At 50.0% G+C, this 12419-nt stretch overlaps 1 protein-coding gene across 1 annotated transcript in view; it reads left to right on the forward strand.

Moving 5' to 3' along the window:
* The window catches only part of LOC119973643 (voltage-dependent L-type calcium channel subunit alpha-1D-like), an 863992-nt gene that overhangs the window by 501115 nt on the left and 350458 nt on the right, over positions 1-12419 (forward strand). The window contains exon 12 of the mRNA XM_038812023.1: positions 6835-6861. Coding sequence (XP_038667951.1) covers positions 6835-6861 — 27 coding nt within the window. The remainder of the gene's footprint in view (positions 1-6834; positions 6862-12419) is intronic.

A 12419-nucleotide genomic window follows, 5' to 3' on the forward strand; every position in this document is an offset into this window, starting at 1 on the left:
GGTCTGTTCTGAGTTAAATGTTATCAACTAGAGTGAGAGTAATAGCTTCACATCTGTCCTCAGTGCTTCTGTGGAGGGATATAAGGGAAAGGAGCGGGACGACGGTATAGAGAGGGAACTTGTTTTGTTTAAAATATTTTTATTAAGGCAATTATAAATAAACATCAAACACAACCACAACCAAGATCATAAGGACAACAAAAAGATAAAAAAAACAGGAGATCACATCATTACCAAATAAGTAACCAACAACTGTAGCCCCCCCACCCCATCCCCCCACTCCCTGCTGACGTAGCTGTCCTGGAAGAAGTCAATGAATGGTTTGACGGGCGAATTCTTCCATCAACCCCCTTAAGGCGAACTTAATTTTCTCCAGCCTAAGGAAATCCGTGAAGTCGCTCACCTACATCCCCAGCTTCGGTGGCTCCGAGTCCTTCCACCCCAACAGGATCCGTCTCCAGGCTACCAGAGAGGCAAAGGCCAGAACGTCGACCTCTCTCACCCTGTGGACTTTTGGGTTTTCTGACACTCCAAATACTGCCAATTCTGGACTTGGGACCACCTTCAGTACCTCTGACCACATCCCCGCCAAAATCCCTCCAACTTCGGGCAGGCCCAAAACATGTGAACATGATTTGCGGGCCCCCCCACACAACGCCCACACCTATCCTCCACTCCCTCAAAGAACCTATTCATTCTAGCCACCATCATATGTGCCATATGGACTACCTTAAATTGAATGAGACTCAGCCTGGCGGGCGAAGAGGACCCATTCACCCTCCTCAGAGCCTCCTCTCATAACCCAGCCTCCAGCTCTCCCCGCAGCTCCTCCTCCCACTTTTGCTTAACTATTCCTATCGGGGAACCCTCCCAATCCATTAATTCCTTATGTATCTCTGACACCCTGCCCTCTCCAACCTCTGTTCTCGACAGCACCTTATTCAGCAACCCCAGGGGCGGCAGATCAGATAAGGACGGCATTTGTTTTCTCACATAATTACGCACCTGTAAGTATCGGACTCCGTTACTGTTGGATAACCTATACTCCTCCACCTGTCTCTCCAAGCTCGGAAGCCCCCCCCCCCCCCCCAATGAATAAATCCCCGAATCACTCACTCCCCGCCCGCCACCAACCATGAAACCCTCCGTCCAGTCCCGTCCGCCCCCCGGAACAAACCTGTGATTCCCACACATCGGAGCCCAAACCGAGGCACCTTCAAACCTCAAGTGCTGTCGCCACTTCCCCCACAGCCTCAGGGCCGCCACTACTACCGGTCTTGTGGAGAACATGGCCGGCGAAAACGGCAGAGGGGCCGTCAACATCGCCCCCAAACTAGTGCCCTTACACGAGGCTGCCTCAATCCGCTCCCGTACCGACCCCTCCCCCACTACCCATTTCCTTACCATGGCTAGATTTGCTGCCCAATAATAATTCATTAAATTTGGCAAGGCCAACCTGCGCCCCCCCCCCCCCCCTCGCTCTTGCTCCAACAGCACGTTCTTTACACGTGGGGCATTCCACGCCCACACAAATCCCGATATCAACGTGTTAACCTTCCTGAGAAAGGCCTTGGAGATAAAAATCGGGAGGTTCTGGAATACAAACAAAAACCTTGGGAGCACAGTCATCTTCACGGACTGCACCAGCCCCGCTCATGACAACGGAAGCACGTCCCACCTTTTGAACTCTCACCTTTCGTTTGCTCCACCAACCGAGCTGAATTCAACTTGTGTAATTGCTCCCACCCCCGTGCCACCTGAACGCCCACCTAACTGAACCTCACCCCCACTACCTTAAACAGCAGCACATCCAGCCTCCTCTCCTGTCCCCTCGCCTGGATTGGGAAGACACCACTCTTCCCCATGTTTAATTTATACCCCGAAAACCGGCCGAATTCCACCAAAATGTCCATAATACCCCCTATGCTTTCCAGTGGGACAGATATATACAACAACAGGCCATCCGCATCTTGGGGCACCCAAGGCTACACCCCACCCCACACAATCCCTTTCCATACCCTAGATGTTCTAAGCGCCATCGCCAGTGGCTCTATCGCCAAGGCGAAGAGCAAAGGGGAGCATGGGCATCTATGCCTCATCCCTCGATACAACCTAAAGTACCCCGAACTCACCCGATTCGTTCTTTCACTCGCCACCAGCACCTGGTAACAGCAATCAAATCCAATCCACAAACCCTGCCCAAACCCGAACTGCCCCAATACCTCCCACAAATACTCCCACTCTACCCAATCAAAGGCCTTCTCAGCGTCCATTTTCACCACCACCTCCACATTCCGTCCCCCTGAGGGCATCATTATGACTTTCGTAAAATAAATTTAGTGTACCTAATTGATTTTTTCCAATTTAAGGGCAGTTTAGCGTGCCCATCCACCTAACCTGCACATCTTTGAGTTGCGGGGGCAAAACCCACACAAACGGGGAGAATGTGCAAACTCCACATGGACAGTGACCCAGGGCCGTGATCAAACCTGGGACCTCGGCGCCATGAGGCAGCAGTGCTAACCACTGCGCCACCGTGCTTCCCTCGTCATTATGACATTTACCAGACGCCTGATATTGGCTGACATGTGTCTCCCTTTTAAGAATCCCATCTGGTCCCCCTCCTATCAACTCCGGCACACACTCCTCAATCCATCTCAGTCAACCGCATTCAATAGTTTTATTGGGCAGTAGGACTCACACTACTCTGGGTCCTTATCTTTCTTCAGGATCAGAGATATTGATAACGTAGGGGGGGACTCACCCTTCTCCCTCGCCTCATTAAATGCCCTCACCTCATTATGCCCTCACTAGCAGGGGCCCCAGATCTCCCTAAAACTTCTAATAAAATTCTTCTGGAAAGCTGTCTGGGCCCAGGGCCTTCCCTGTCTGCATTGCTCCCATGCCCTCTGTCACCTCCACCAATCCAATGGGTGCTCCCAGCCCCTCTACCAGGCCCTGCTCCACCCTGGGGAATTCTAGCCCATCCAGAAAATGGCACATTCCCTCCCCCCCTTCCCCCGGACCGGGGACTTTGATTCATAAAGCCTCCTATAGAACTCCTCAAGCACCCCCACCGGGTCCAGTACCACTCCACCCTTGCCGTCCTTCACAATTCCAATCTATCTCGCCGCCTCTTGCTTCCTGAGCTGGTGGGCCATCATCCTGCTAGTCTTCTCCCCATACTCATACATTGCCCTCTTGGCCCTCCTCAACTGCCCCACTGTCTTCCTTGTGGACACCAACCTAAACTCCATATGGAGATTCTGCCACTCCTTCAGCAATCCCGCCTCCAGGGGCTCCACATACCTCCTGTCCACCCGCATAATCACGTCCACCAACCTTGCCAGCTCAGCTCGCTCCTTCTCCCTGTGAGTCCGAATTGATATGAACTCCCCCCAACCACTGCCTTGAGTGTCTCTCATAGCGTGGAGGCCGAGACCTCACCTATGTTGTTTAATTCTACGAACCCCTAGATGGCGACCCTCACCCACTCACACACCTCCACCTCCGCTAGCAGCCCTACCTCCACTGCAGGCGCTGAGCCCCCTCAATCCACTTGTAAGTTCACCAATGCGGCGCATGGCCCGAGGCCACAATCACCTAATATCTCGAGTCCACAACCTCCGCTAGCAACGACTTACCCACCACAAAAAAATCAATCTGCAAATACACCCTATGCACATGGGAGAAGTAAGAAAACTCCTTCGCCCTCGCCCTCCCAAACCTCCACGGGTCCACTCCCCACCTCCACATGCCCACTCCCCCCATGCGCTCCATAAACCCTTTCAGCTCCTTCGCCACCACCGCCACTCTCCCTGACTTCGAGCTCGACCGGTCCATCCTCGGATCACTGACCGTGTTAAAGTCCCCACCCATAATCAGCCGCCGCGAGTCCAGGTCCGGGATTTCCCCCAATACTTGCCTCATAAACTCCGCATTGTCCCCCCCGCCAATCAACCATACCCCTTCTTAGATGAGCCCCCCACCTGTGCCACATGACCCTTCAGGCCCACCCCCGTTTGTCTGCCGTCACCATTCCCTCCCATATAACGCCACGGCAACAACACTTTCGTCAGCAAACCCCCTTCCCCTTCCCCTAAACAAAACAACAACCCCATCCCCCTCTGCTACACTAAGCACCTGATCACCCCCACTGCACTCCCGTTAACTAGCCCACCGAGCTAGCTTGGCAGTCCCCGCCCAAGGCGGAACTGATTACCTTCCCCCCACTTGCACACCTTGCAAACAACAGTGCAACAGTAGAAAACAGACGAGAAACAAATAACCCCAAAAGTCTAAAAGGTGCACTCAGCCCCTCATTGCATTGAAACCTCTCTGAGGAGAAATGCTCCCCAACCACCAACCAAATAAAAAATACAAGAATTACCAAAGAACAGGAGAAAAGAAAACCACATTCATCTCCACACTCTCCCTCCACAGTTCAATATTCTCCTTCACCTACCAGTCCATTGTCCCTCAAAAATTCCATCGCTTCATCTGGTCCAAAATACTGCCCTCTGTTGTTAAAGGTCACCCAGAGGCGAGCCGGCTACAGCATCCCGAACTCCACCCCTTTTTTAAAGAGGGCATCCTTCACCCAGTTAAACCCGGCCCTCCTCTTCGCCATATCCGGGCCCAGGCCCTGATACACTCACAGCTCACTCCCCTCCCAGGTGCATCTCATCGTCTGTCTCGCCCATCTCTGGATCTTTTCCTTATCTAGGAAGTGGTGAAGATGCACCACCATTGCCCTCGGTGGCCCCTTCACCTGTGGCCTCCTCATTAATCCCCCATGTGCTCAGTCGACCTCCAAGGGCCGGCCAAAGGCCCCCTCTCACATCAGCTTTTCCAGCATTCTAGCCACATACGTGGCATCGTCCACTTCCTTGACGCCTTCAGGCATCCCTACAATTCTCACGTTCTGCCTTCAGGAGTGATTCTCAAAGTCCTCTACCTTCTCCTATAGCCGCTTACTCACATTACTCCCACCTCGGAGGCCAACAAACCCAATTGCTCCTCCACTTTCCAGATGGCCTGACCCTGGGACTCCAGGCTCTGCTCCACTCAGTCAATTCCCGACTTCAACAGGTCTACAGCCTTGGCTAGGTCCTCATGGTCCTTTCTCCTCTGCTGGCTGAATTTCTCATTTAAGAAGTCCACCAGTATGTCCTTTGAGCATTGGATAGGTAGCGCAGGTCCTGCACTCTCCGCCACTTAAGCTGTGGCGCATAACAATTCTCTTGCTCCAGCTGCTCCCTTCTTCTTGACTCACTTCTGGTCTGTGGATCCATCCACCAGTCCCACCAGTAGAGTCAGACTTCCCCCTGGCAAACCTGACACCTTTTGCAGCCACACATGCACCATCCGAACAGGGAAAAGGTCTAAACAAAATAGCCTCGAACGGGAGCTGCCAAATGTGCAACCGCTCACACCATGGCTGCCAGCGAGAAGTCCACGGAGAGGGAACTTTTACTAAAGTTGCTAACTCCATTCTAATGATTGATTAAATGAGTGTACTTTTGTTCCAATTTTTATCTTCAAAACATAGTTTCGACTATGATGTTAGGCTGGAGATGTTTTCCTTAGAGCAAAGATGGCTGTTTGAGGTGAACAAAACTATGAAGGACATAGACAGGAATTAACTTTTCTCCTTAGTAGAAGGGTTAATAATCAGGGTGAATAGATTTAAGGTAAGGGGGCATCAGATTTAGAGGGAATTTGTCCCATGGGGGTCACCCCGGCCACTCGGCCTGTTCCCCCATCACCCCTCCTCCCCTGGCTCTGGCAAGGATCCCCCCTCTTCCCCTCACCCCCACCCTCACCCCGATCAGCCCGGCCAGTGTCCGGCCCAGCAGCCCACAGTCACTCCTCTCTGTGTCATAGCTCCTCTCACTCTCCCTCATCAGCCATGACGCCGGTTTCATGATTTTTAAGAAGTACATGTGAGCCGTGTCATCAGAAACTTGGCCCATCGGAGGACAATCGCGGAAGCCCAGGAGAATACTGGGCCAGGCCCGATACTTACATGCAAACAGTGTTTACTGTAAGTGCATTCTGAAACACATTGATGCCACTGTTGAGGTGACAGCGAATTGTGATTTGGCGTCAAATCGGCGCCCGCATTTCTTGATTCGGCGTCAGCCAACAGAGAATCCCACCCAGCATTTTTACCATCTTTTGCCACAAACGTAAGTTTCCAATCTTCACAGAAATTACTACTTTCTCCATTTAACGTTTTTCACATGTATAACTTAACCGGTCAAGGCTTTAAGAGGGCCCCAATTTTTTTAAAGCATTATACAAAGCCACTATTTTTTAATTGGCCTCATCCCTTTAATTTTGAGCTGTTAGGTTTCAGCCGCAGAAATTTCTACAACTTTTCATAAAACCTAAGCCTGAAAAAGAGTATAAATAATATTAATTAGCTAGTCTAAAGGAAAGTGGCACAACTCGATTGTCATCATGCACCCACTATTTGGAACTTGTGCAATGTTTTTCACCATTTTTAACCACGGTAACTGAATTGGTTCAAGATTGTCAGCTGATAACCAGTCTCAGATCATTACGATGGAAGAAAAACATTTCACTAAACTACAACACAAACAATCTGTTCTTGGATTTTCTTCAGTGTTATGAAGCTGACGTAAGTGCCATAGATGTCATTATCCCTTCAATTTAATAGTCATTCAGTGTATACAAATAACATTTTGTATTATCAGTACAAAACAACTGAATAAAGTGTTTAGCGTATAGCCTTATATTATCGCTTATGAAGCTCTCAAATTCAGAAATGTATTTGTTAATTTTTTCCATATTTTCTTTACATTACAGTATCCGAATTTCTAAGTCAAAGTTCAGGTCAGTACCTTTTTTCTCTAACATTTCAGCTTCAATTTCTATTAGTGGAAAGTAGCAAACTATGATTTAAATTGATGCACACAATCTATGATAGTGGAATACTTGATGGCAGCACTTTGGGCAGCACGGTAGCATAAGTGGCTAGCACTGTGGCTTCACAGTGCCAGGGTCCCAGGTTCGATTCCCCGCTGGGTCACTGTGTGGAGTCTGCACGTTCTCCCCATGTCTCCGTGGGGTTCCTCCGGGTGCTCGTTTCCTCCCACAGTCCAAAGACATGCAGGTTAGATGGATTGGCCATGCTAAATTGCCCTTAGTGTCCAAAAAAAGGTTAGATGGGGCTATTGGCTGATGGGGATAGGGTGGAATGAGGGCTTGAGTGGGTCGGTGCAGACTAGAAGGGCTGAATGGCCTCCTTCTGCACTCTATGTTCTCTGTTTATTGTGAAACTCTATTTCACTGCACCGTTGCTGAAGATTAGAGGCATCATTTGCTTTATTGAAAACTCCATTTATGGAATGTGTTTAATGAGGAAAGAACAGAACTGCTGTTTTCAGTTAACATTAAATAATGCAGCATTTATTTTTAAAGTTTTATAATTTGTGATACAATTTAAGCCATTGGGCGGCATGGTTGCTTCACAGCTCTAGGGTCCCAGCTCCTGGAGGGAGATCGAGATGCGTCGACCCTCTCCTGTGGATCCCACTCATGGCGAGAGTGATGGTGTTCAGGTCCGAGTGCATATCTGGCACAAAATGCTGGACCAGGTTCTCCATGGTAGCTGCCACCCTTCCAGTGGTGGCCTCAGTGAGCTTACACGTTGGTGCCATGACATCAGACTGAAAGTGGATGGACTTATCCATCCTCCATTCTAATCTGCTAATGGCCGCTAATCTGACAACCGTGCCCGCCATACCCCTCCCTGTCTTTGGAGCTCCACATCTCTCTGGTGGCCGAATCAAGAGTCTTGTTATTGGGTTTGGACTCAGCAGGAGTCTGGTCTTCAGCAATCCTCCCGAGTATCGGTCACCTTGGGTATCACTGCCTCCACCTTCTATTGAGCCCAATCTGTGCTGTCACCAGATGGTGACCCCGAGCCTGCTGTAAAACGAAGTCCCACAGAGATGTGTGTCTCTGCACTGGTGGAGGGAGTGAGCAGGTGAACACAGTGGTATCTTTACATCTAGTGGATCTTCACGATCCTCATCCGAGATGAGCTGGGGCTGATGCACTGGCTGACTGTGCCTCCACCTGTTTTTGCTTGTGGCTGTAATAGAGAGAAGAGATAATGAGTGATTGGTTGGAGATTCACCTTCATTAAAGAGCACTGACAGTTTCAGAGGGTGGACCCTCATTGGCTTGCTGGGAGGCACTGATCTTGCCTTTGGCACAGGAACAGTCTCTATCCTCACTATTCAGCTTTGCTGCCTGCTTCTCAAACGTGGTGAATGCCTTAGCTCAGGCATTCCCCCCTACTGTCTGGGATCTCTCCCTGGTGTTGCAGGCGTTCTTGTCCTGCATGACGACAGATGGACAGACTGTGAGCAGGATAGATGCCAATACAAATGATAAGCATGCATGCCTTCTGTGTGTGCTGAGTTGAACCTATGTAATGGCTGAAGCCGTGACCTGCCCAGGATGTGACAAGAGATGAAAATATTAAACTGTGTGTGAGAGAATCAGTGGTAATGTCCCTTGTGCTTGTGGTGTGTGAAATCACTGTGGATTGTAACCCTGTGAATGCCTGGCCTTCTGAGAGTGTGAGCTGAAAGTGAGGAGAAGGCTGACTTAACCTCCTGCACTGGAGAGCGGTCCTTTTCTGAGGTCCACAGGCACTGACTGCACTGGTGACCTCCTCCCAAGCCTTGGTGGTGAGATTGCTGGACATCCTCCAAATATTGGGGAGAGGACTTCCCGCTGGTCTCTTCAGGCCCTTGCCGCTGAATTTCTGGGCAGAGCGTCTGCCTCATCTGAGAGCCATCACTGGTCCTGCGCTGCAGAGAGTGAATGTATGTGCAAAAGCCATTTTAATATGGGGCCTGGAAATACGACCAGTTGAGGTAACGGCATTGTGAATGAATACCAGCCAGCCCGTCATGAGATACGATGTGCTGCTCACTTATGCATGTATAATGAGGTGAAAAGCAGACGATCAGGCATGGCAAGCTGACCTGCCAGCCAGTGGGAGCTGCAGTGACTTCCCCGCATGTGGAGCGGCACGATGGCACAGTGGTAGCACTGCTACCTCACGGCACCGAGGATCCAGGTTTGATCCCAGCCCCGGTTCACTGTCCATGTGGAGTTTGCACATATCCACCGTGTCTGCATGGGTCTCACACCCACAACCCAAAGATATGCAGGATAGGTGGATAGGTCACGCTAAATTGTCCCTTAATTGGAAAAACTTTACAAATAAAAAAAAGACTTTCCCACTTGGCGCAGCACTTAATCTCCAGAGCAGAATAAATCATTAAACACTGGGCTAAATTTAATGGCCAAGGTGGTAACCCTGACATGCTATTTCCAGGAGCCTTTGTGAGATTAAATGTGAATCAGGCAGCTAACTTCCTGCCATCTGGTTTCCTGTGCCATTAAAAGTGAAGATCTCGTTCGCAAAAGCTGACAGCCATACCATCCTCTGTAAAACAACCATTCACCACCACTCTCCTTTTCCTGTTACTCACCCAAATTCATATCCATGCTACGAACAGACGAATTAGGAGCAGCAGTAGGCTACTCAGCACCTCGAGTCTGCTCCGTCATCCAATTGGATAATGGCTGATCTGATTGTAACCTTAATCCATCACTCCTGCCTACCTCCAATAACTTTTCACAATCTTGTTAATCAAGAATCTATCCATCTCTGCCATAAAAATATTCAAAGACTCTTCTTTGACTGTCTTTTGAGTAAGAGAATTCCGAGAGTCACGACCCTCTGAGAGATAGAATTTCTCCTCATCTCTGACTTCAATAAGTGACCCATTGGGCGCGATTCTCCCAGAGGGGGAGAAATCGTAAGGCTGGCATCAAATCCGGGCGGGTTTGACGCCAGCCCCCCCCCTCCCCGACCGGGAACCGATTCTGGTCCCCGGTCGGGGCTAGCATGCCGCCGCCGTAAACTCCGGCATCGCGGGCTTAACGAATTTCGTTAAGCCCGCTTGCCAGAGTTTGCGCCGGCTGACGCGTCATATGACATCAGCCGCGCATGCGCGGATTGGAAGACTCCAACCCGCGCATGCGCGGATGATGTCATCGCGCATTTGCGCGAAACCCGCGCATGCGCGGGCCGGGATGCCCCTCAGCCGCCCCGCGAAGTGATACAGCGGGGCGGCGGAGGGACAAAGAGTGCGCAGGCATCGGACCCGCTGCCCGCGATCGGTGCCCACCGATCGCGGGCCCATGGCACCCTTGGCACGGCCGTGGTACTGCCGTGCCAATCGGTGCCATGGTTTTAAAAATCGGGACTTTACGGCCGTTTTTACGAACGGCCAGACCAGGTGTGTTTGCCGTTCGTAAAAACAGCCGTAATGGGCTGGGAACTCGGCCCATCGGACAGCTGAGAATCGCTGCTGGCCGTAAAAAAACGGCGGCAGCGATTCGTATCGGGAGTCGGGCGTGGGGGGGGGGGGGGAGAATAGCGGGAGGGCGTCGGACTAGCGTGGCCGTAAAATTTTACGAGCCACGCTATTCTCTGCACCGTCGTGAGTGCGGAGAATTGCGCCCACTATTTTTCAAGTGGCCCTTAGAGCTCGATTCTCCGACAAGAAGAAATTCCTCACACATCCACCCTGTCAGTACCCCTCAGGATCTTAAAGGTTTTGATCAAGTTGCCTCTTATTCTTCTGAGGTCGAGTGGATACAAACCTAACCTCTCCAACTTTTCCTCATAAGGCAATCTGCCTATTCCTGAAATTAATCTAGTAAAACCTCTCTGAACTGTTTATAATGCACCTACATTTTTCCTGAATAAGGAAATCAATACTGTACGTAATACTCCAGATGTGGGGTCCGATCTACTTGCCAGGGATCCCACTCCCAGGATCTACCCTGCTCACCAGAGAACTCTTGGATAGGGGGACCCCCCATGACCCCCTGGATAAATGGACCCCCGAGACCCCCGAACTAAAGGGACCTCCCCTCATAGACCCTCTAACTAAAAGGACCTCCCTCAGAGTCTCCCTTACTAAAGGGATCCCCCAACTAAAGGAACCCACCAGAGAGTCCCTGACGAAAGGGATTCACCATAGACTCCTCCTCTAAACAGTCCCCCCCACAGCTCCCCCAGAAAAGAGACCTCTGTCTGGAAGCTCGAGAGCAATTTTGATAGGGGCAGTACAAAATCTACTGTTGTAACACTCACTGGCATGCACCTGCTGGCTCAGACAGTGGAAGCACCACATGTCTATTTCTGTAAAGAGAAAAGCAGTGACTTGTGTTTAAACACCTCAGATCCTTTATCTGCAAGCTATTCATTCATTTCTCTTAGTGGGCAGTGATTAACAGCTACCACAAACACAGCTGTTAGCCTTGTTTCATTCATCTCCCTTCATGGATGAGTAACTCTGAAGTGCTGTAACCACAATGTTTACAAACACCAACCACCTCAAAGAGAGTTACATGCATTCCAATCACCACCCCCCGCCTTCACGCTTGAGTAATTTTGAAGTGCTGAGCTGGAAATTGACAGCACGTAACTCTCTTAGGAGGTTTCTGGGTTGTCCCTTTAGTTAAGGCTCTCTTGGGGTTCCTTTAATTTGGAGGATTTCTGGGTGCACATAGGCACCAATGATATAGGTAAAAAACGGGATGAGGTCCTACAAGCGGAATTCAGGGAGTTAGGAGTTAAACTAAAAAGTAGGACCTCAAAGGTAGTAATCTCAGGATTGCTACCACCGCCACGAGCTAGTCAGAACAGGAATGTCAGGATAGATAGAATGAATGCGTGGCTCGAGAGATGGTGCAAGAGGGAGGGATTCAAATTCATGGGGCATTGGGACCGGTTCTGGGGGAGGTGGGACCAGTACAAACCAGTACGGTCTGCACCTGAGCAGGACTGGAACCAACGACCTGGGGGGGGTGTTTGCTAGAGCTGTTGGGGAGGGTTTAAACTAACGTGGCAGGGGGATGGGAACCGATGCAGGAATTTGGAAGGTAGTAAAACAGGGACAGAAGCAAAAGGAAGTAAGGGGAAAAGTGGAAGGCAGAGAAGACATAGTCAAAAATCAAAAAGGGCGACAGTACAAGGTACAGTGACTGAGGGGAGCTCAGTGAATAGGCCCAGTAATACTAAAAGGAATAAAACTGGAGATGTTAAGATTCAAAACAGAGGTAAAAAAAAACCCATCATAAGTGTACTTTACCTGAATGTTCGTAGTATTCGGAATAAAGTAAATGAGTTGATGGCACAAATCATCGTGAATGACTATGATTTAGTGGCCATTACTGAAACATGGATAAAAAGGATGGTCACGACTGGGAGTTAAATATCCAAGGGTATCAAACTATTCGAAAGGACAGAGTGGATGGTAAGGGAGGTGGTGTAGCTCTGTTATTTAAGGATG

This window comes from Scyliorhinus canicula, chromosome 11 (genome assembly GCF_902713615.1).
Source record: "Scyliorhinus canicula chromosome 11, sScyCan1.1, whole genome shotgun sequence".
Taxonomy (NCBI): Eukaryota; Metazoa; Chordata; class Chondrichthyes; order Carcharhiniformes; family Scyliorhinidae; genus Scyliorhinus; species Scyliorhinus canicula.